This window comes from Cricetulus griseus, chromosome 4, assembly GCF_003668045.3.
Source record: "Cricetulus griseus strain 17A/GY chromosome 4, alternate assembly CriGri-PICRH-1.0, whole genome shotgun sequence".
Classification (NCBI taxonomy): Eukaryota; Metazoa; Chordata; class Mammalia; order Rodentia; family Cricetidae; genus Cricetulus; species Cricetulus griseus.
Window position 1 is genome coordinate 80176842 of NC_048597.1, and position 24325 is coordinate 80201166.

Sequence of the window (24325 nt, forward strand, 5' to 3'; positions counted from 1 at the left end):
TAGCTCAGAATGGCCTTGAATTCAATATCCTCTTGTCTCTGCCTCTCTGTAGACCAGGCTAACCTCGAACTCACAGAGATCTGCCTGCCTCTGCCTCCCAAATGCTGGGATTAAAGGTGTGCACCACCAATTCCCATGACTCTGCCTCTTAAGTGACTATGTGTGCACTGTCACATCTGGCGCTCAGTTTCCTGATTATTGCCTGCTTTATATTGCTGTAACAAAATATGTGAGACAATGTAAAAGAAGAACCGTTTGTTCTGGCCTCCAGTTTCAGTCCATGTTATAGACCTGTGGTGAGGCAGAAACAGTGGCAGAAGGATGTAGTGGAGGAAAGCTATGCATCTCAAGGCTGCAAGGAAGCAGAGAGAGTGAGAAAGAGGCTGGGGCCCTTTCTGGAGTACACTCCCAGTGGCCTACTTTCTCCAGTCAGGCCTCACCCCTAAAAGGATTCACCACTTCTCAGTAAGGCCCTCAGATTACGAAGTGTGAGTGGAATAATCCATGGATGAAGTCAGAATCACACACACACACACCCACCCACCCACCCACCCACCCACCCCGCCGTGATCCTGTCAGCTTTCAAAAGCTCCAGCTCTGAATAGTGCTGCATTGGGAATCAAGTCCGCAACACAGAAGCCCAGGAGAGAACCACAACACTGCTTCCAAAGTGTGCTCTGGTGTCCATGTGTTTGAATTTCCATGTTCCCCAGTACTTCTTAGCACCAATTCTCAATTTTCTGTGCTTAATAGACCATTCCACAAGCTGTTTAAAATTCCGAATCCTTGGAATCATGTCTAGAGGTTCTGATCTGAAAGGTCTGGGAACTGTATTTCAGACGCATACTTCTGTGTGTGCATGTGAATGTGTTTGTGTGTGTGTGTGTGTGTGTGTGTGTGTGTGTGTGTGTGGCAACCAAGGTCTGTGTCAAATGTCTTTCTTTACCTTACATTGGGGATAGGGCTTCTCACTGCACCGGGAACTTTCCTAGTTGGCCAGGCTAGATAGCTGGCGTTACTCAGGGGTCCTCCTGTCTCTGCCTCCCCAGCCATGGGATTGATTATAAGTGTGCACAGCTGTACCTGGCTTTTTATGTAGGTGTTGGGGAACCCAGACTACAGGCATCATACTTGTGCAGTAAGCAAGCACTTATTTACTGAGTTTCTTCCAGCCCCAGATATGTGCTTCTGAGTGGTTCTGGAGGGGGTTACAGACCATATGGTAAAAAACTGCCACCAAAAAAAATTGGCCAGAATCAGAGACTCTAAGGGACATTCTTGTTGCAGATTTCAGAGATTTGGATGAGTTCTTGTTTCTTGTGTTTAGTTTTGCTGGATGGAGCCAGGGAGTAAACTGCCTTCTACCACTGCCTTCACTAACACATGACTACAGTGCTTCTTCTGTTCCTTGGTGGTGGTTGACTGCATCACCAAACAGGAAGAGCAACAATTGCGGGTTGGCATGCCAGTTGTCAAGAGGATGTTTATATGGAGTCCAAAAGGCTAATTTGGGGATATTGCAATGCCAAGTTTTTTTTTTTTCCCCAATATGCAATACTGTGCCTAAAGACAAAGGCATATATATATATATATATATATATATATATATATATATATATATATATGCTGTTATTCTCATTTTTTACTGTTTATCTATCTACACAATGTGCTAATTTATTTTTTAGAAATTAAAAAAAAATTTCGTGACAGGCTTTCTCTGTGTAGTCCTGGCTCTTTTGGAACTCGATTTGTAGACCAGGCTGGCCTCAAACTCACAGAGATTTGCCTACCTCTGTCTTCCAAGTGTTGGGATTAAAGGTGTGTACCACATGCCCAGCACCAATGAGCTAAATTTTAAACCATTTTGTGTACTGTGAGATAAAAGTAATAATTTTGCATGGAAAGAAATAGGCTATTCCATACAAAGTCGGCATCCTTGATAGCTGCAAGTCATTGATTAACACTGGTTCTTACTGTCTGGTTCTCAGATGCTATTTTTCAGGAAACTTTTTTTTTTTTTCTGTCAAGGGTTGGAAGGAGTCTAGTTGACTTTAGGTGTAGACTTAATTTTTTTTTTTCCCCAAGGCAGGGTGTCTCTGTAGCTTTGGAGGCTGTCCTGGAGCTTGCTCAGTAGACCAGGCTGGTCTCGAACTCAGAGATCTGCCTGTTTCTGCCTCCTGAGTGCTGGGATTAAAGGCGTGCACCACCACCACCTGGCTAGACTTTAAAATTTTTAAGAGGTGCATGTGAGTGTGCGCGCACGCACATGCCAGAGCAGATTCTTCACCTTACTGCATTGAGACAGAACTGTTCTTTGAACCAGAAACTTAATGGTCGGGCTAGGCTGGCTCTGGGATCACCCCTCTCTACTCCTCTGATGGCCAGGGTTACAGGCTTGCATAGCCATGCCTGGGTCCTAAGTGCTAGGGATTTGAACTCAAGTCCTCATGCCTGTAGAGCAAGCACTCTAGCCCACTAAATCATCCCCTAGTCCCTAGATGGAGACTCTTAAGGGTAATAAGGTGTGTGCTATAGTTTGGGTTGCAAAAACTTGCCAAAGTCACCTATGGTAAAAGCTTAGTTCCCAGTATGACACTTTTGAGAGATGGTAGACCTTGAAGAAGATGAGGCCTAGAGGGAGGCTACAGTTCATCAGAGGTGTGCTCCTGAGGGGAGTTTTAGATTCTTGTTTTTTCCTTTCTGTTGTCCATTCCTGACCATGAAGTAGTTTCTTCTTGACCATTTGCCCCTTGCCCCAACCTCAGAAGCAACAGGGCCAAACAACTATGGACTAAAAACTCCAAGCAGAACAAACCTTTTCTCTTGTAGCTGATTATCTTGGGTGTTTGTCCTGGTGACAAGAGTCTGACTACACAGTACCCAAATGCTAAGTGTACCCTAGAACTCAAGATGTTTTATGTCTGTATATGCTGGATACATACAGTGTGGTGACCACACACATCAAAATAGAGTGAAGCTCTGCCATGCCCTTTTCACCCCCGGATTAACCACTGCTCACATTTCTATCACCATGAATTACTTTTAGTCTGTTCTTGGCCTATTCTCAGTGTTCCCTATAAAAATGTGGTCTTGGGGGCTGGAGAGATGGCTCAGTGGTTAAGAGCACGTTCTTCTCTTACAGAGGACCTGAGTTTAGTTTCCAGCACCCACATGGAGGCTTGTAACTACATGTAGATCCAGTTCCAGGGGATCTGATGGCCTCTTCTTACCTCTCTAGGCTCCTGCACATATATGGTGCACGTGCACACACGTATTTCCCTGCCTCCTGCCATGTGTCATCCCTCCTTCCTTCTTTCTGTGCTTTTATTTTCAAATGTTACATACTGTGTTTGTTGTAAATGTGCCTCTTCTGCATTAACTTAGCTTTGTTTTTTGTTCAGTTTTTAAACTTTAGGGTGTTAAACTTAACCTTTTCCCCTCTTACATTTATTGTATGAGTACCAGCTACACATTACTGTGTATCATATTCTCCTGAGCAGTTGTTATAAACCTCAGTAGCATGTTGTCTCCTGATTTGCTGGGTTCACTCATCTTGCTGCATTCAGCTGGCTAATCATGTGGGGGTTGAGCTCATCCCACACAATGGCACTGTGGTGTTTGGGGACTTAGCTGAGGTGACTGTAACAGCTGGGGTGTTTGCAGCTCTGTCTCTGTGGTTTCTTCCTTCATGGCTGTGGGCTTTGTCTTCTCCAGATTGAGGTGAGGTGTGAGGCTTTGTGCAGGCCTCCACCCTGCACATTGTCACATCTGTCCTTTTCCCTGTGACCGGGGGAAGTTTCTAAGATAGTCTGGAGTCACTGGGGAGAAACAGATTCCCTTTCATGACCGAGAAACTGTAAGTCACTATGGACTTGTTTTTCTCTCTCCAACAGCAGAAAACAGTATACTGCTTTTTTTTTTCCTGCATTGATATTTTATATTTTGTGTTTCTTGTCTTGGGTTGTTTGTTTTGTGGTGCTGGGGAAGGAACCAAGGGCCACCATCTTGTCCCTCTTTGTCTTTTTTATGTTGATGTTTTCCCCTCATTCTGATCTTTATCCACCCTCCCACTGTTGGGATTTGAAACTTAATTCCTTTCCTGCTTAGCCTGGACATTTTAGTGTAAAATCTAGTCACATTTACACTTTATGATTTGCATTCCTGTCCACTGGCTGCTGTTTTGGGTTCCTAGTTCTGTATCTGTGAGATACTGTCTGTGTTCCTGGCTTTCCTTCCAAGTGGATGGTGGAAGTCTGTGATTATTCTCTGTGGCATCTCTCACCCCTGCCTCAGGTCTTTTCTCTCAATAGTTAATCTTTCAGGGCATCCTTTAACAGTGGTGCACAGGTGGCCAATTACTCAATTTTTGTTAGTCTTTAATTGTTGTTTTACTTAAATCAAAGAAGACTAAGCAAATGTCCTGGAACACTAAAGAGGAACAGTGGAGGCTGAAGGGACCCAAGAGGGTGACCAATGTCAGGAGCTGACCGTGTTCCTGCATCCAGTAGGGATTCACCTGTGACCTTGAGGCTCTCAGTTCCTACCTGGCCCCGTGGCTCAGCCCAGTACCCTGGCACTTGGAACACTCCCCACAGTACCTTCCTGCTGTAGTCATCATGTGACTGGCCAAGTGACCCACTTGGATGTGAGTGTTTGGACTGGCTTTATCACCTGCTGGAGGTCAAGTGGCCCTTGGTGATGAGATCTGAAGCTCAGTGCTTGCTCCTGCTGCCCCCAGCTGCCCTTTTGTTCTTGCTGTCAAATCTTTCTGGTGGTTGTTGTGAACCCAAGCTTAGTGATGTCTGAATCACCAGCATTTGGAATTCAGGAAAGATATTGTTTCTGTGAGTTCCTATTTAGTGAATCAGCAGAGATCAGTGCCCCGGCTCACGCCTTGTCAGTATCCTGTAGGACTGTCATGCCCCTAAACTGACCAAGGAAATAGAAAAAAAACAAACAAACAAATAAAAAAAAAAACCTATCAAATGGCAACAGGAAAGTTAGCCTTGATGCATTAGTGTTGATTACTTGAAATGAGAGAAAATTTAAAAATTGCAAACAATGTTTTCAGTCTACAGCTGAGAGCCAAAAACATATGGTTAAGTAATCAAGTTAAGTGATCAAATTTCTGTCCATTGAACAATTTGTTAACATATTTGACTTTTAGTCCCTAAAACATAATGTTCCTGGTCACAGTTCATAACTCTGGGATCTTGTCTTTTCTCAGGAGAGTTGTAGAGCAGAATGTTAATTTTATGGAAGGTGTGTGTAAGAAGACATGCAGGGAGAATGTGTGTATGGGGGATGAGAAAGTGAGTTATAAGGGTAGTAACAACCCAGGACCCAGGAAATCACAGCTTCTTGGTACCTATAATTTGTCACATAATGAGACTATTACTATAATTTCATGGTTAGAAAGTCCTTTCTCATCATTAAGAAATTTATTTTTTAATATCAGTATACATTTTAAATAGCAATACATTTTCTAAACTATGGTACAAAAATCCCCTATTTTTCATTGATTCTGAGATGTAAATATTTCTACATTTCAGTGTCTGTAAGAGACAGGATATGATTGATAGATTCTTAAATTTTATTAAATGTGGTAAATTAAGCAGTAATTCCACTTTCTCAATACAGTATTGTTATTGCAAAATTTGTTAGTTGCAGCTGGGAGGTGCTAGTGTACACCTTTAATTCCAGCACTTGGTAGGCAGAATCAGGGGGATCTCTGAGTTCAAGGCCAGCCAGGGCTACATACATGTTTTGAAAAACAAAAATTGTTAGTTGCTTCAGGATTTGTATATGGGGGGGGGCTGTATTTTTTTGTGGAGGACAAAGGAGGATGTTCAGTGTCCTGTTCTGCCACTCTGTCTTACTCACTTGAGCCATGCAGGTGGCTAGTAAGTCCCAGTAATGTTCCTGCCTCTGTCTTCCACAACGCTGGAGTTACAGCTGTGCACAGCCACACCAGCTTCTTCTGTGGGGACTAGGGATTTGCACTCAGGTCCGCATGCTTGTGTAGCAAGTACTCTTACCCACTCAGCCATCTTCCTAACCACTGCACTATGCTCTGTTTTTGAAGACAGTGGTGTTTATCTGTTTAGTGTATGGGCTTTTTGCCTTATATATGTCTGTCCACTGTGTACATGTTTGGTGCCTGCAAAGACAGAAGAAGGTGTCAGATCCTCTGGAATTACAGATGGGTGTGAGCTGCCAAGTGGACTCTGGGAATTGAACCCAGGTCCTCTGCCAGTGGTCTTAACCTCTGAGTCATCTTCCAGCCTTATAATAAGTACTTTCCACTTACCACAGTCTCCACCAAACATACCATTTCTCACACAGGAAAATAACATTTTTTTTTTCTCCTGTTTTTGTTGCCATTGTGTTTTTGTTTTGTTTTTGAGGCAAGGTCTCTGTAGTTCTATCTGGTCTTGAACTTAGGCTGGTTCTCTTGACTCAGCTTTCTGAATGCTGAGTTTACAGGTGGGCACCATCACTATGTCTAACTTGGTAAGAATTTTATAACGATATGCTTTCATTTCTTCTTCCCAGTCCTGTGTTCTTTTACTTTTATGTAACTGCTAAACCAGAAATCCTTTTGCTTTTGTTTGCAACAAAAGCAGTAAATCTTTTCAAGAGATTTGCATCAGGGCTGGAAAACCGTTGCTCACACAGCTGCCCTTTGAGCACTTGACATTGTTTTGTGTAGATTTTCATTTGATACCCTCACCCATCCACCTGCAGATCTGCTAAAGATGAATTATTTTAAAGTCCTGTTTGTCTGAAAAATGTTGTGTTTCACCCTCTTTTCTGAAAGATACTTTACAAGGTTTGAAATTTTGCCTATTTTTCCCCTCATTTTGGACAAAAATTTAAGTCCAATTTTAGTTACCCATCATGGTTGACAGCAGACTTCATAAGGTGCTTTGATTTTTGCAAATCTTCATTTGAGGGAGGCAGGTACCTGAGAAAGGCAAGGACTGGCCCAGAACATGAATTTGTCCTGAATTTTCTCTGAAGCTGTGCCAGCAACAGAAACACAGGATTTCCTTCCTTCTTTCCTTCCTTCCTTCCTTCCTTCCTTCCTTCCTTCCTTCCTTCCTTCCTTCCTTCCTTCCTTCCTGTTTTCCCTTGTGAAAATATTTAGGTTTTTTGTCCAGAAGTTGGACCAACTATTGCAACTGTACCTGCTGTCATCACTATCATAGACTCATGCTGCCAAGTGCTGTCACGTTCTCAGAAGTCACCAATTTCGTACAGCACACCATTCTGCAGGCCAAGAACTCAGGCCTGTCTCCATGTGTCAGAGCCAACCTGCTTCAGGAATTTTACTGCCAGACCAGTCACTGTAGTTATTAATTGCCTTTGTTATTTATTTATTTATTTTGGTTTTTCGAGACAGCTTTTCTCTGTGTAGCTTTGGAGCCTATCCTGGCACTCCCTCTGGAGACCAGGCTGGCCTCGAAAATAGTATTTTCGAGGCAGAGATCCATCTGCCTCTGCCTCCCAAGTGCTGGGATTAAAGGCGTGTGCCACCAACACCCGGCCTTGCCTTTGTTATTACTTTTAACAAAAGCACAAATATTTTAATGATTCATGCTAAGAGAGAAGTTTAAATCCATTTGAGAAAAATGAAAATTATAAGAATTTCTACACAAAATACAACATCAACATCGGTAGGTTAAAAGTTTAACCAACTGCATAAAAATCAGCATTTACAACACTCAGAAATAGTAATATTAGTAGAGAAGAGGGAAAAATGAGAGAGGGGGGCTGAGGCAAGACAGTGAAAAAACTGGAGTCTTCAGAGGCATATTTAGGAACAGGAATTCAGAGCAAGGAATAGAGACAAACCTGACCAGAAATGAGACCCTGGTTATAGCAGATTCAGAGCTGGAATAAAATGAAGAACAAAAAACTACAGCCGAAATCCACACATCTTAAATAGCTTAATCCAAATGTTACCATCACCCACCCCATTCAAAATGAAATGTGAGAAACACATGTCAGAGTTGTAGACTCTCAGAACTGTTCACCCTGGAAAGCCAGTGTCAGGAAAATACTATTTTGTTCACGTAACATACCTGTTGACATGAAAAAGTTGTGTGTCACAGTATTTATGTGAGGTGTTCTTTGACATGATCAGCAGATCTCAAACTTTCTGTGAGTGGATCTTAGGGTAATTGGCTTGGCAGCCTTCTGGTGTTCCAAGATGGGGCAGTGGTACCCAGGGATTGTCAGGCTTCCCTATTCTGCTCCTGACAGCAAAACCAGTGGTTTTCACAGCACCTCTTTCTTCAAGAATGGCCATTGTGTATAAACACAGTGATTTTGTGGAAGATTCATCAAAGAATCCTCTTGTTTTAAATCACATCTAGATTAAGCTACCAGTATAGACATGCTCGGGTAGTGTTCTCCTACTCCTCTGCCTTGAATGCCCTGGTGGCATAAGGAAGTGCTTCTCACCTATACCTCCATATTTACTGCTCTGGCCTAGGTGTAGGATATGGTGAAATGTAATAAATTGAGCAATCTCCAATGTTTGCCTACCCACCAACCTAAAAACTGGGTGAGTTCAAGGCCTACCTGGCTAACTTAGAAATCTGTCTCAAAATAAAGTAAGGATTGGGTGTGTAGCTCAGTTGCCTGGCATGTACAAGGTATGCCAACCCTCCACAAAAAAAACAAAAACAAAAACAAAAAACAAACAGGGTCAAAACTGAGCTGGGATATAGTTCTGTGGTAGATAACTGCCTAGTGTGCACAAGACTGTAACTTCCATACCCAGCATCACAAATAAAAGGGAGGAAAGGAGGGAAAGTAGAAAGAGAGAAAGGGATGGGGAGGGGATTAATCCTCACAGGGATTTATATTAGTAATGCCCAGAAAGATTTACCACAAATAGGTTACTTCTAATCTAATGAACTGAAGTTTGACAGCTTTCTAAACTGGTAAAGAAATAGTGACACTAAAATAAGTTACAGAAAATAGAAGTATGCACAAATACACAGTAGATAGCAAAGGTGCACATGTACCATGAGCATATAGTATCTCCACACTGAGCAAGAGAGCTGAAACTCCCGGGAAAAGGTCTGTGAAGAAGATCTTCATTCAGTAGGGTATAAGGGACATTGTGAAATTGCAGCAGGCCCCCCAGTCCTCCTTCTGAGAGATGTGGGAGCAGCATTCTGAGCAGCTGCAGAGATTCCATTGAGCCAGCAGTGCTTTCAGGAAATGCACTGTTGGTCAACTGTTCTTCACTGCCTTGAGGCTGACTTCAAGTTGATATCACTCTCAGGAGAAGCAGTAACATGACAGATGACTCCCTTAGCCTTACACCAGGCACACCCCACCTCTGCTGGAAATTCAGCTCACAGACAAATGATGTCAAGATCCTCCACAGTGAAGCTGTCTTGGAGTATTACAGCCAGGAAAGAAAGCATGGAGGAGAGACTGCTTTGCATTGCTTCTGTTAGGGTGACACCTTCTGTTGAATACCTCTCACAACCGTTAAAGACCATGATGGATGGACGATGCCACTGCCTTTTTCTTTTCTTTTCTTCTTTTCAGTTTTTTGGACAAGGTTTCTCTGTGTAGCCCTGGCTGTCCTCGAATTCCCTCTGTGACTAGTCTGACATTGAACTCACAGAGATCAGCCTGCCTCTGTTTCTATGGTGCTGGGAATAAAGGCATGAACCACCACTGCCAGGATATGCCATTTTTCTTATTTGAAGCTGGAGGAAATATTTTTTGTTATGACACCTTTGCCAAGAGTGTCACCTAGGCTAAGAGAGTCAAAGTGACGGTGTACAAGATGTCAGGAAGTGAGTCCAAGCCTTGTATCCAAGATTGACTTGTCACTGGGGAAGGTCTGGGTAGTTAGGGAGTCTTCTCTGAGCATTGCCTACCATTTCACTCTACACATGGTTCCTGAGCATGTGAAATGGCCTGTGTGTCAGCAGATCCTGTGACTGCAGGAGATACTGCAACATGACATCATGGCAAGGTGGAGAAGTGACAGAGGCAGTGCAGAGATTGGTCCCAGGAATATTTTATCATGTTCTTTTATCCTCTGTATTAACCACTCCAGCCTTGTTAGTCTTTTTAATGTGCTGTGCTCAAGAGTGTTCCACTCTTTCCCATGCCTGTTCCTGCCAAATCCCTCAGGAAAAAGACGTTACTAGAAGAGATGACACTAGCCATTTAAGGTCAAGTGGTTTTTTGGGGGGGGATCAATTTTTATTAGGGGAAATTTTAAGTTTTTCCTTTCCTTTCTTCTCCCCTCCCCCCCCCCCCCATAGACAGGGTCTCACCATGTGATCGTGGCTAGCATGGAACTTGATATGGAAACCAGGCTAGTATTGAACTTACAGAGATTTACCTGCTGTTGCCTCCTAAATGCTAGGATTAAAGGCTTGCCCTCCCTCACCTGGCCTATAAATTTTAAACTTTGAATGTAGAACTGATAACCAACCAAATAGATTCAATAACTTAGTTTGCTCAGTTCTCCTTTCTGAAGTCTTTCTGAGTAAAATTTAGATATAATGTCTTATACCCTAAAATACTTGAGTATGATTCTTTAGAAAACAAGGGTATTTCCTGTGCAACTGCAACACTGTTATCTTACCTGATAGAAGTTACCTTTTTAAAATCATAGTTCGTGTGTGTGTGTGTGTGTGTGTGTGTGTTGTGTGTGTGTGTGTCTCTCTCTCTCTCTCTCTCTCTCTCTCTCTCTCTCTCTCTCTCTCTCTCTCTCTCTTTTTAAGAAAAGCAGGTTTTGGTTGGAATTCCTGGTAACACGAATGAACAGCCCTTCATTGTTTAGTTCCTCATTGCCTTTAAAGGATAAGACAGGCATTGTAGGAAGAGGAAAAACTCAAGGCAGTCCATGGAACGTTCCTGATTGGAGGAGCATTGGCATCTTTAGAATGAAATCACCCCGGTGTTTCTATTCATCTTTATTCACTCTTAAGTCTTTATTCACTCTTGGTGGCCCTTTGACCCCCAGGATAGGAGGGAGGGCAGGAGGAGGAAGACTGTTAGTAGAATTTCTTAGAAAAACTGTCTTGCAGAAGATTGACGTCTACAGCGCTCCTTTCAGACTCTTGTTTGTACATGCATGTTGGAGAAACTGGCAGAAGAAAAGGTTTACTTATGAGTTGCTTTAGGAGATTGATATGTGTGGTTGATAGACTGGAGGACCTTCACTGTCTGATGTCAGGCTGATAGCACTCTGGAGGCTGGCTGCTTCGAGAAATGAGTAGATGTTTGTGGTAAGAGTAATAGCTTTGGCGGCTCACGCCTTTAATCCCAGCACTCGGGAGGCAGAGGCAGGTGGATCTCTGTGAGTTCGAGGCCAGCCTGGTCTACAGAGCCAGTGCCAGGATAGGCTCCAAAGCTACACAGAGAAACCCTGTCTCAAAAACCAAAAAAAAAAAAAAAAAAAAAAAAAGAAAAAAAAAAAGAAAAAGAAAAAAAGAGTAATAGCTTTGAAGAGATAAACAGTGTGTGCTTGCTTATGCCTCATCTTTCTGGGTGTTGGGCATTGCTGGTTTTCTCCAGTATAAATTCTTTTTTTTTTTTTTTTCCCCAAGACAGGGTTTCTCTGTGGCTTTGGAGGCTGTTCTAGAACTAGCTCTTGTAGACCAGGCTGGTCTCAAACTCACAGATATCCTCTGCCTCTGCCTCCCGAGTGCTGGGATTAAAGGCATGCGCCACCAACGCCCAACCAGTATAAATTCTTGACTCCTTTTGTGTCTTGTCTTTGAATGCTGTGTGTGTTGGATATGTCTTCTACTTTTGTTGATTAATGTGAACTGAGACTGGAAATAGGTTGGGCCAGTGGGAATTAAGGAGTTGTTCTATAAGACATGTGAGGAAGCTTGAGGAGCCTTAGCTCTAGCAGGGTAGAAGCCAGTTTCATGATGAAGCTGGCACTTTGCAAGGAAGAAGGAAAACACTGGTTCCCAGGGACCTTGTGTGTCTTGCCCAGTGCATGCTGCACAACTTGTAAATCTGAGTTTGTCATGCTTGATGTTTGGCATGTGTTGAGCATCTTGGATGTGTGTGTTCATGTTGTTTACCAGATATATGGTATTGCAGAATATTATTTCTTTTAAAAAGATGTATGTGTGTGTGTGTGTGTGTGTGTGTGTGTGTGTGTGTGTGTGTGTGTGTGTGTGTGTGTCTGAATCCAGAAGGGGCATCTGGCCCCTTGGATTCAGAGTCATGGACATTCGTGAACTGCCTAATGTTGGCACTGGTATCAAACTCTGAGCCTCTTGAACTGCTGAGCCATCTCTCCAACCCCATTATGTCTTCAGTGTTTCTTCTCTAGGGAAAACCATTTAATCCCTCTTGGCCTCAGTTATAACATAGAGTTAATAATGACTGTCTTCATGGTGTTTTGAGGGGCTTAGCTGTTTTATAGCCCTGTCTAGTAACTCTTTCTTTCGTAATATCTTGGCATAGAGGATTGCCTAAGAACATTGATAAGGTTGAAGGAACCGGCTTCCCTTTTGGCAGCCATTACAGCCGAACACGTGCTTGCCATAAACCTGCCTTGGTCACGTAGAGGTCAGATGCCTGTCTCGTGACAAGGAACCTTAGTCACTTAGAGGTCAGATGCCTGTCTTGTGACAAGGAACCAATCGGAAGTTAGCTGGTGGCGCTATGCTTTACGACCCTGGGTGTGCTTTACGGACAAGCGCACAGCAATGACGTAGAGAGCATAGCAACCGCCCTGGGAGGGCCTATGAGCCATAACAACCAGTTGACCAATCAACACAGGGCAAGCCCTCCAAGCCTGGAAGCACACCAATCCTGATCCTGTGCGTACCCCTAGACACTCCCCTTACGCTGCCCTATAAGATCTTTTGGGAGCCCGTTGGAGCCGTCTTTTTCTAGCTGTCTGCCATGGCGGGTGGGTGAAAGACCCGAGCTAACATGGGGTTAGTTCGTTAAATTACAATAAAGCCTCGTGCAGTTTGCAGCAAGCTCTCGAATCCGCCTGGTGATTGGGGTGACCGCGAACCTGGCCTGAGACCCCGGATACTTGAGTTTTCGGGGGTCTAACAAGGTGTCATTCAGTTTCAGTTTAGAGCTAGTAGAAGGAAATTAGTAATGACATATTCTGCTTTCCACCTTTACTCCATGCTCTTGCTTCCCTCCCTAGAGGGCATGCCTATTACGAGCTCTGTATTTATTGTTCTAATGAATGACATATATTTATATGCCTGTGATGGGTTTTTCTTTTTAAAGTTATTTTTATTTTATGTGAATTGGTGTTTTCTTTGCATATGCATCTATGTGAGGGAGTTGGATTCCCTGGAGCTGGAGTTACAGACAGGTGTGAGCTGCCATGTGGGTGCTGGGAATTGAACCAGTTCTCTGGAAGAGCAGCCAGTGCTCTTAACTGCTGAGCCATCTCTCCAGCTCCATGTTGATTTGTTTCATTGTTGACTTGACATAATCTAGAATCACCTGGAAAAGAATTCTCAATGACGAATTATCTAGATTAGGCTGGCTTAAGGATTTTCTTTATTAGGTCGAGGAATTGTGAGCCAAATGTGCTTTTGTCAGGGTGTTTTATCACACCAACAGGGAACACAACTAAGACAATACCTTAACAATATATTTTTTAACTGTTGGCTCTTGTGGTCCGTAAGAGAATATATCTAACGTCTATACAAATGTCCTGAAATACCTGTTCATTGCTTGTAGTTTTCTCACTCTCACGTCTGTGTGAGATTCTAACACATTTATCCATCTTACTGTGGATAGGCATCAAACTTGTTTTTAATCTATAAAATCTGCTTCTTCAACATTATTGTACTTTTTGCGGAACTGCTGTAGAGTTTCCTGCTGTATATACTTAAAGCTGCTGGGCATGCCATGTGCATCCTTGATGCTGTCTGATGTACCCAAGTGCTTCCCAAAGTGTCTGTGCCCATTTGTGCTCCTTAAGTCCTGTCCCCACCTCCACCCCACCACCAGCCAATCTAGTGTGATTGATACACATTTTTTACACTATCAGTTAGATATGCATAATGAAGTCCATAGTTGTATAAGGTTTGTGGTGGGGCTTGAGTGGGAGGCCAGCATCACACTGCTTTCCCACCGCATTTCTCATTCCCCAAAGTGTAACCACTTTGACCTTTCTTAGCTTGGTGTGTCTGGTTCGGTGTGGGTTTTATGTGATATAGATGTAGTACTTTGAGAGTGATAGGCTAAGAAACAATTGAGAGCTGAGTACAGCAGGAAGGCCTCAAGCAGGGGTGCTGGTTGGCCAGTTTTTGTAGCACTGCAAGGGGTACCATATCAACCTCTCATCAGAGCTCTGTGGGTGGGGAAGGTCAGTGGTAAGACTCTGGGCAGGCTAATCAGCGTTTTGGTGGGGTCAGGTGTGCCCAGATGTGGTCGATAACCCTTAGCTTCTGTTTTCCTCTAGGGAAGCTTCCAACCTCAGCAGCCTCAACAGTTTTCCCAAAAGTTGTTGACCTTCCTTCCTTTCTTCTTCTTCTTTTCAGTGCCTGAAGACCTGTCATTAGAAGAGCGAGAAGAACTTTTGGACATTCGTCGAAGAAAAAAGGAACTTATTGATGACATTGAGGTAAAAAAAAAAAAACAAAAAACAGCAAAGCGTCTTAACTTGAATTTGTGTGGAATATTGAATTAAGGTAGCTTCAAGAAAATGTGAAAAATTTGAGGACTATGAAGACAGGAGGTAGGAGTTTTCCAGGCTGAGGAGGCAAAGGCTCCATCTCAGACATCACAAACCCTGAAGCAGAGACCACAATGGTGGGACCAGCATTCCTAGCAGTTGACTTGTGGCCCCAGAGTTACAAGTGTTGGAGTAGATGATGGCAACAGCCTGATATACTCTGCCCTTTTCTGTGTACATTATCTCAAGCACTTAGATAGGTACCTGCTACATTTATGGCAGTCCAGTAGCCTTTGAGTGAACACACAGGCAGATACTGGATTCTAGCTATATACTAAGGTGCCTACTTAGTAGTAGGAGCAGAATGACAAATTTAGATAAAGATAGATAAAACATATGGATACACACTGCCTCCCCACATTTGTGCAGTTGACTCAGGCCAGGGCTGAGCGAGGGGTGTCCCACAGGAGAATAAATGAGTGAAGAAGCCACAGTTTCAGAGCTGGGTGTCTGATCTTCACAGACAGTTTAGAGGCCTCCCAGGTCCTCAGGAAAGTCAGTCGTGTGTCCCTTTTTTGAGAAGCTTCCTAGTCATTGTCATTGCCAAAGTAAATGTCACCTCATAGGCCACTCACTGTAGAGCAGGCCTTGTCCTAGACAATGATTCCTTTCTAGGAACTTGTTTTAAGTCTGAACTTGTTGGCATACACATAATAGGGTTCTGAATAAAATGTCTTTGTACTTGAGAGGTAATTGGTGGTAGCTTTGGCTCAAGGTTAGCCTGTATTCTTGGAAAATTCTGCAACCCAGAGAAGTCCTTTGTCTGATTAATTAAGAATGGATATCATATGGACAGTGGTGACCATACTACTCAATAATATGGGCATGTCCCTGAACTCTGGCCACTTCATCCTGTCACCAAGGATGCTGTCTGAGGCTCAGGGAGGCTGGGAAGCTACTAAGGGGAAGCCAACTAGTGGGGGTCTTCTGCTTCTGATGTCTCTGAGTTGGGTCTTGTCCTTGGGGCTTCATCTTTCTTTTTAAAAAATCATAATTGTCACTTTAAATTTTTATCATTACTTTAAATTATGTGTATGGGTATATGCACATGAGTGCCGGTGCCCACAGATCACCAGAGAGGTGGGATCCCCTGGAGGGTTGTAAGCCATCTGACGTGTATGCTGGGAATTGAATATAGTATCTTTGGAAGAGAGTAGTGCATGTTCCTCCGAGCCATTTCTCTAGCCCCAGTGGGTTTCATCTCTTATGAAGTGACACTCAGGCCATTGATCGGAAAACCCAATGTCAACCTAGACACATCTGGGTTCTAGCTTCCCCTGAGAATGCAGGCTACCTATGCCTCCAGTTGTGTGTAGTGACTACAGTGGAGTGAGCTAAGGATCCAATACTTGCCTTTACATGATTCTATGTTTTTTTACTTCCTTCTTGATTTTTCACACTAGTACTTCAGAGTCTTCCTAGTGGACTCCTGCGATGTGTCTAATGAGAAGTGGACTGTGTGAGAGGGAGTGTATGTGTGCCTGTGTATATGTGTGTGCATTTTCTCTGCTGTGCTGCCTCTGACATTGAGTCTATTTACTGATGCTGGCATTGGGTTATGGCCTCGTAATGCTCATATGAGTCCTTAGGAAAGCTGTGTCTGGAAGACAAGCTGTCTCTGAACCTCTGAGTACAGGCTAGTTAAGATACCCTATGACACAGTTCCTTTTTTTTTTTTTTTTTTGACAGAGGCTGAAATATGAAATTGCAGAAGTGATGACAGAGATTGATAACTTAACTTCAGTGGAAGAAAGGTAAAGTGTTCATGACCGTTCTTTTCAGATTACTTACCCTTTTTATTCTTAGCCCCTTCTAGCTGAGCTTATCAGCAGCAGATGCAAGGGCTGGGCTGGGAAGTGGGAGACTTTGGAATTGTCTGTCCCTGCCTCCTGTGTCCTCAACAACTTTGCAGGCTTGGGACTCTGAATTAACCTTTCTGTATTGTGAGGAGGTATATTTTAATTTTTTAGGAAGGTACTGCTTTTCACCATTCTTCTTTCTGAAGAAGTGTCACTGTATGTTAAAAGAAGTCACAGCAGCAGCCTTGACTGTGGAGGTGGGGGGCTCTGCTAGACACTGTTGTTTATGTGTCTCAGGCTGACCTGAGATGGAAAAGGAGCAGGGGGGGGGATGATTCTGCTGCACTCTGTGGAAGGTCTCACTAATGATTTTTTTTAATTGTTTAAAACCAATAGTAAAACTACTCAGAGGAACAAGCAAATAGCCATGGGAAGAAAGAAATTCAACATGGACCCCAAAAAGGTGAGAGAATGGTTCCAGCCTTCCAGTGTGCAAATGATTGACTGGTTTTAGTGGTTGACTGCCTTGGAGCAGAGGTGATCATAATCACCTCCTGAAAAGATGGGGCTGATTTTTTTTTTTTTTTTTTTTTGTCACAAGCAGAGTGAAGCAGGAGATTCTGGGTGAACTGTTACTTGTACCTACAGGCCTTTCTCACAGTGTGGGGCTCTGAGTGCAGGTGTAATCAATGGGACCCTTGGGCTCAGTTTGTGGGGTGTCCAGGCCCAGATACTCCAGTCAGCCCATGGCATCTGCCCACCACATTCAAGGGAGCCAGGGTTTAGTCAGGCTAAGATGAATTGCTCAATAGTTTGACTTTGTGTCCCTTTTGACCTAAACTGTGTTTTTATGCTAATTGCTAATTCTGTTCAATTATTTATAATTAAGTTGCTCAATAAAACAAAAAAGCTCATTTAGTCTGAATATGGCTTTTTGCTGAGAAAAAATACTGAAATCGTTTGGTTGTAGACATAGTTGTGATACTGGCTTAGTTAGCTGAGCTGTTGTAACAAAATGCCACAGACTGAAAACCAGGCTGGGTGGTACATGGCTGTGAATCCCAGCACTGGAGGGTAGAAACAGAAGGACAAGAGGATTGACGATCAGCATTGTCTTGACCTATAAAGCCAGTGCAGGCCAGCCTGGGATGCATAAGAACTGGCATGCATAAGTAAATGGATAAAGCCTCCAGTCTGAGGTCTTAAACAACAGATACTTCTCACAGTTGTAGAAGCTGTGGGTCTGAGATCATGGTAGCTTGCATGGTTGCATTCTAGTAAGGTCTCCTTTTTCAGTGCAGAGAGCCACCTTCTTTGAGTCTTCCTTGTGACGAGGGTGTGGAGCAAGCTGACTTTGGAGATTCTCTTTTCAGGAGGCCATAATCCCCACCCTAGGGGCCCCAGATGAGTTTGTCTCACCCTAATTACCCCCACAGTTTCTACCTCCACCTACAACAATGTATGAGTTTTGAGGGACACACACTGAGTCTGAGGACACACCAGACAATCTCACTTTGCATTTCAGAATCATATTTACTTGTGTTTTGCTGCATCGTCAGTGTGACCTCTTCTGGACTACTCCAGCCTAATCACACCTGGAAGCTCTCACAGACATACCCAGAGATGGCTTTCACTGTCCTGTGTGTCTCAGAGCAGTCAGGTTGACAGGATTAACTGTCACAGGTTTTGGCCTGAACTCACCAGTGGCTTCCCTGTTTCCCATGACATAACTTGTGTCTCTTGCAGAGGGAACCACCCTTCCTTGCTAGGGACCTCCTTGTGTCCCGTTTGTGACTTGTAAGCCAGAAATGACCTTGTTCTATTTGACTTTCTCGAATCCTCAGTGGTTTATACTCTGTAAAATCAGTTGTATTGATTAGTTGTCTCACTGCTGTGACCAAATCCCTGACAACGGTGACCTTAGGAAGGGAGGGTTTGTATCTGCTCACAGGTCACAGTCCATTATGGCAGGAAGGCATGGTGGCAGCAGTGGGAGGCAGCTGCTTACACTGCATTGACAATCAGGAGACATGGATGCTGGTACTCAGACAGCTTCTCCTTTTTATTCACTTCAGGCACCCAGCCCATGGAAGGGGTGCCACCCACATTCAGGGTGGGTCTTCTGCTCTCAGTTAAAACTCTCCTGAAACCTCTTCACAGATATGGCTTTTCTCCTAGGTCAGGTTGACAGATGTTACAATGACCTAGTTCTTTGGGAGGGTGGAAGCTCAGGGCAGGTCCTGAACATCTAAGATAGTGTGTTCCACATGCTTTCTGTGACCTGGCAGAGGCCTGAGGTTCCAGGGAATGGAACTCAGCCTTGAGACCACAGACCCTGAAGCCCCAGGTCAGGATGGGGCAGGGGAAGCCAGGTGACAAAGGTGCAAGAACTTCTTAAGAGCCCTGGGAATATCCATATATGCCTATGGGTCATTGAGCTCTTTGATGGGGAATGGCCACAGACTAAACCTCTGAGGTAGCATAGTCACAGTCAAGGTAGTCTCCAGGGGCCAGACCAGGGCCAGACCCGCTTCAGTCTCTGATTCCACAAGCCTTTGTTCCAGAATCCTGGGTTTTTTCAGATGTCCCCCCCCAGCAGATAGCAAAACTTATCAATTTACACTCAGTTACTCATAAATTCTAATAACCCTAGCAAGGGTTCTGTAAGGCTGGAGTAGTGATCTTTGACCCTGAGGTATTAGACAGTAAATTTCTGCCTAACCTCTTGTGATTGCCCTTCCTTTCCAGACCCCAAGAGTATCCCTGTACTGCTGGCTGCTGGCTCACTGTCTCTACTTACGCCTAATTCTACTCACCTGAATGGTTGGTGAACAAGTCATACAATGTGAGCACAGAGCAGCAGTGCTGTTGGCTTTTATCCCATGTTCCAGGACAGGGGTGTGTGTGTGTGTGTGTGTGTGTGTGTGTGTGTGTGTGTGTGTATCTGTCTGTCTGTCTTTCACAGTAGCACCCAGGTAGACATGCTTTTTCCCATTTCCACCAGAAACACAAGAGTTAACTTTAGGGCTGTCAGACTTAAATGACATGCTACATGGCCCACAAATTTTAAATGTAAGACTTGAAGTATCTTGACAAATTAAGAAACAAACCCTCAACCCAGAACACAGTGTACTTGCAGAACATTGGAGGCCACCTTTCTGGGGCCATTGCTTCTCAAATCCATTTCCCCAGGTATCCCACACTATTACCAAAATTAGGTTTGCTTTTTTTAAACTGTACGTAAGTAGAATGAAAATAAACCTGCCTGGGGCTGGGGAGATGGTTCAGTGGCTATAGCACTTGCTTTGCAAGCTTCAGGACCAGAGATTGGATCCCCCAAACCCATATAAAACCTGAGTAGGTGTAGTGGCTATCTGTATGTAGTCCCTGCACTTGGGAGGCAGAGACAAGAAAGCCCTGGTTCGAGGCAGCTAAATTGATGAGCTAGAATTGGTAGCTCTAGGTTTAGTGGGAGGCCCTGCCTCCATCAGTTAAAAATAGAGCACATTCAAGAAGACATGATATCAACTTAGGGCCTCCATGCATGAGCACCCACATGTGTACATCACATTTATGCACCATGCTCCCACTAACTGCACCATTTACACACATGTACCTTTGTGCTATCTTTTGCTTTGTACCCAGTCTATGAAAGCCTCTTGTTCATTTTGTTCTTCCCTTCCAGTCTCAATCTTTCATCTTCTATCTTTACCTTTTCTCTTACTGGCTGTCTATTGCTGCCTGAAGTTTTTGGAAATGCTAAATGAGGCTGCCAGATGGACTGTGGGTGTATGAGGAAGCCAAAGCAGGCTTAGGCCTGGGAGTTTCAGGTGGAAAAGCTTCTCTGAATTTGTAGAAATGCCTCTTGGCACACAGCAGAATTCCCTGTGTTCTTCCTAGCCTGGTGTAAGGTAGCTTGAAAACAGCTTTCAAGTTGTGCAAAATAAAACGTTTTGATGTTGTGGCGGGTCCTGGAAGTTCCCATGATGGTGCAGTACAGCTGATTTGGGCCTGGGACAACCTTGTTCCTGACACTGCCAGATACGATTTGCAGGTCCTTAAAGTGGGCATGTATGTGTTCAGCTGGTGTAAGTTCAGCGCTAGTGCGCCAGTTAATATGCTTTTGGCCTTGTTGGGTAACAGAAAATCCAGTGTCCCCTGCCCCCCCCCAAAAAAAAACTGGTTACACAATGGAGTTTTATTATGTAATTGCTATGGCAATAAGTGGTTCCCAAATGGCAGTACAAGGTACTTACCTCAGTCTTACCCTCACATGAGAGATGCTGTGTTTCTGACCATCACATGGAGTTCAACGCAGGAAGAAAGAGGAAGGGTTGTGAATGGCATCCCTACAGGTTTCCATTTATGGCTGCTTGCCCAGAACTGTGTGACAGGTCATTTATATGTAAGGGGAGCCTGTAAAGAAGTTATCTGAGGTAAGGTGGTAGAATTAAAAGGGTTGGTTGGGGCAGGGTGACAAGATCAGATAAAAGCACTTGCCACCCAAGCCTGATACCCCGAGTTCAATCCCTGTTTTCCAGGTGGAAGGAGAAAACAGATTCCTGATGGTTATCCTCTGACCTCCACACATGCACTGTAGCACATGGGTGTTTCTCACACATGACACATACCCTCATAATGATTAGGAGAACTGACTCATCAGGTAAACATACCACCACACCTGAAGACCTGAGCTCCATCCTTAGGACCCCATGGTGGAAGAAGAGAACCACCTGATGGTAGGTTGCCCTCTGTGGCTAGTGCATGGGTTCACACACATAAATAATCTAAATTTTTAATGAGTTAAAATATTTTTTTAAAAGGTGGAGCAGGGAAGCTGGAGAGATGATCCAGCTGCTCCTCCAGAGCACTAGGTTTAATTCCCAGCACCCATATGGTGGCTCCTAACCTTCTGTAACTCCAGTCCCAAGGGATCTGATGCCCTCTTCTGGCCTCTGCAGGTGCTAGGCATGCATGTAGTACACAGACACACATGCAGGCAAACAATAGAAATAAACAATTGTAAAGGGGTTGGTTGTTGGTTATTGCATTGACCCATGGCAGCATCTCTCACCCACAGTGACTAGTGAAGTCCTGTGAGGCAGGAAAGACATGGTTTCCCTAAGCTTTACAAATCTGGTATTTAAACTGCTGTGTAACATGTGACGAACACAGTGGCTTGCTCTTGAGCGGATGAAACACAGTATGACGTTCCGGAAGTCAGGTCATGCAGACTCCCTGGTCTCTGGCATTTTTACTGTGTCCAGACCTGCCACATTCTGGCACAAAGCATGTCCCCAACTTTGAAATGGATCATGACCAGCGTGTTCTGCCTCACTTGTTCCTCAGGGCATTCAGTTCCTAATTGAGAATGACCTGCTGCAGAGCTCCCCAGAGGATGTCGCCCAGTTTCTATACAAAGGAGAGGGCTTGAACAAGACCGTCATTGGAGACTACCTGGGTGAGAGGTAAGCTCAGGATGCTCTCACAACTCTTGAGCTGCAGACCATAGGGACAGAGGTGCTGCCCCAGCACTGCCTCATGAGGACAGGGTTTTAGGACACTGGGACATTTGGGATCTTATCATACCAAAGGTGAACATGGACCAAAGACCTAAATAGAAGAATTAAAACTATTACATACTTAAGAGAAAACATAGGGGTGAACTGAACCTTCATGGTCTGGAATTATACAGGGTTTCTTATATTTCCTATCAAATGATTAATGTATATTGCAAGACACTTGAGTGGGGAAAGAATGATCCCAGTAGTTGATATCAGATGACATCTATGAGAGGCAGCATTGGGCACCTCACTATACAAAGAGGTTAATATGGGTCCAAGACACAAATGTGAAGCCATCAAAAGCTTACAATCATGCAAATCGTCAAGATTCTGTTATTGCAAGAGTGTCTTAGGTTTGGTGCTCAAAGCCCAAGCAGTTAAAGAAAATGAGGTAAACTGAACATCACAAAACTTAAAACATTTTATACATTTATTTGTATGTGTGTACACGTATGGGTGACAGCATGCTAATGTGTGGGAGTTGGTTCTCTGTTTCCACTACATGAATTCTGGAATCAAGCTCAGGTTGTTAAGCTTTGCATCAACTGCCTTTACTTCCTGAGTCAATTCACCAGCCCCAAATTATTATTTCAGACAATACTCTCAAGAAAGAGGCGTGGGGAAAGTAGAAGAAAAAAGCTGGGTGGTGGTGGCACACGCCTTTAATCTCAGCACTTGGGAGGCAGAGTCAGGCGGATCTCTGTGAGTTTGAGGCCAGCCTGGTCTACAGCGGGAGTTCCAGGACAGCCAGAGCTACACAGAGAAACTGTCCTGGAAAACCAAAAATGAATAAACGAACAAATATTTAAAAAGGAAAGAGAAGCAGCCCTGTCTTCGAAGAGGAGCATTTGAAAATCTTACTTGACATCTGATAAGGACACAACGAACATAAATAAAGAAGCCTTGCAGGTTGAGCAGCCCTAATCTCAAACCCTAAATGCTGCAGAGATAGGAGTCTACCTTTCAGACTGCCCCTGGGCCCACCAATCCCTAGGTTCTGGCAGCTGATGTAGTCCCAGGCCTTGTCCTTAGCTGTGGTCCTAACCTGGCTGTCAAGGCTGCTCCTTCCCCCCTGAGCAGCAGAGGAGTGTGCATGTGTGGGTGCACAGCTGGCCCAAGTGTGCCTGATGCTGAGCCGCTTTCCCAGTTTAGTGGATCATCTGACAAGTGTGGTGTTGCACAGTCAGGGACTCAAGCCAGCCTCTCCTGTCTTCCAGGGCAGGCCTTTCATTGCCGCCTGGGAAGAGGCCTCATCATGCCCCTTCTGGGGATACATGCTCAGGGACTGATGGTTTCTTAAGGCCCCGGGGACAGTAATACCTCATCTTTTAACTTGAAACTTCCACGTGAGATGAGGTGTCCTGTGGGCAGACAGCACTAAGCTGTAGCCACTGATCATAGCATGTCTAGTGCTTGTGTGGTACAGATTGTGGTCTTCAGACCAGGCCTAGTCTGTTCTCCAAGGATGGCAAATCCCAGGTGTGTTCTGTGAGGTTGTAGGTATATTATTCTCATGCAGCCCACAGTGGGTGCCAGCCCTTTGATAGGACAGATGGAGCCTGGTATTGTGCTTGCATTATGTCCTTAGAGCACATGGTGAGCAGGTCTGTTGCAGAATTTGAGCTAAAATCCAGTGAAACACTGATACATCATTATTCTTTTTACTGTATTTAGATAAAAACTTGCCTTTTATTGTATTGTCTAGTTTTACATTTAAAACCAATATGATTGGGCTTATGGTTCATGCCAGTAATCCCATACTCATGAGGCAGGCTGAGGCAGGAATGCTTTAATGAGTTCCCTGGGTTATATAGTGAGTTCCATGCCAGTCTGGGACCTCATCCCACCCCCCTCCAAAAACAAAGCAAAACAAAAAATCTTTAATATGATGTATTGTTGTCCCCCCACAAAAAAAATTTCCTTGGCTAGTGCACTCTATGGCTTGTGGCCTGAGAATGTTGTTCCTCTCTTTCTCACACTCAAAACCCCTCTGTGAAGCAGAGACCATAGTAAGATCTTGCTCAGAGCCATATTGGAGGTTCCAGAATGTGTACAGGGCCCAGGCCTTATTTGTTGTGCAATGCTTAGAGCTGGCCTGAAGATGAGTTGAGGGTTTATGGTGGGTTCCTTCCTAGCTCCTATCCATTAGGATATACTCTCCAGAGAGCCTCTCGGCTCTCCTTTGCGTTGAGTCTGAAAACTGCTGGGCATGGGCACATGTCTGAAGCCTAGCACTT

General features: G+C 44.1%; 1 protein-coding gene across 5 annotated transcripts in view; it reads left to right on the forward strand.

The window, feature by feature from the left end:
• Cyth3 (cytohesin 3) overlaps positions 1-24325 on the forward strand; it is a 90278-nt gene that overhangs the window by 51298 nt on the left and 14655 nt on the right. For all 5 annotated transcript variants that reach the window (XM_027413587.2, XM_035443148.1, XM_027413586.2 and 2 more), the window contains exons 2-5: positions 14532-14614; positions 16415-16479; positions 16921-16987; positions 21874-21992. In XM_027413587.2, the coding sequence (XP_027269388.1) occupies positions 14532-14614; positions 16415-16479; positions 16921-16987; positions 21874-21992 (334 nt within the window). The remainder of the gene's footprint in view (positions 1-14531; positions 14615-16414; positions 16480-16920; positions 16988-21873; positions 21993-24325) is intronic.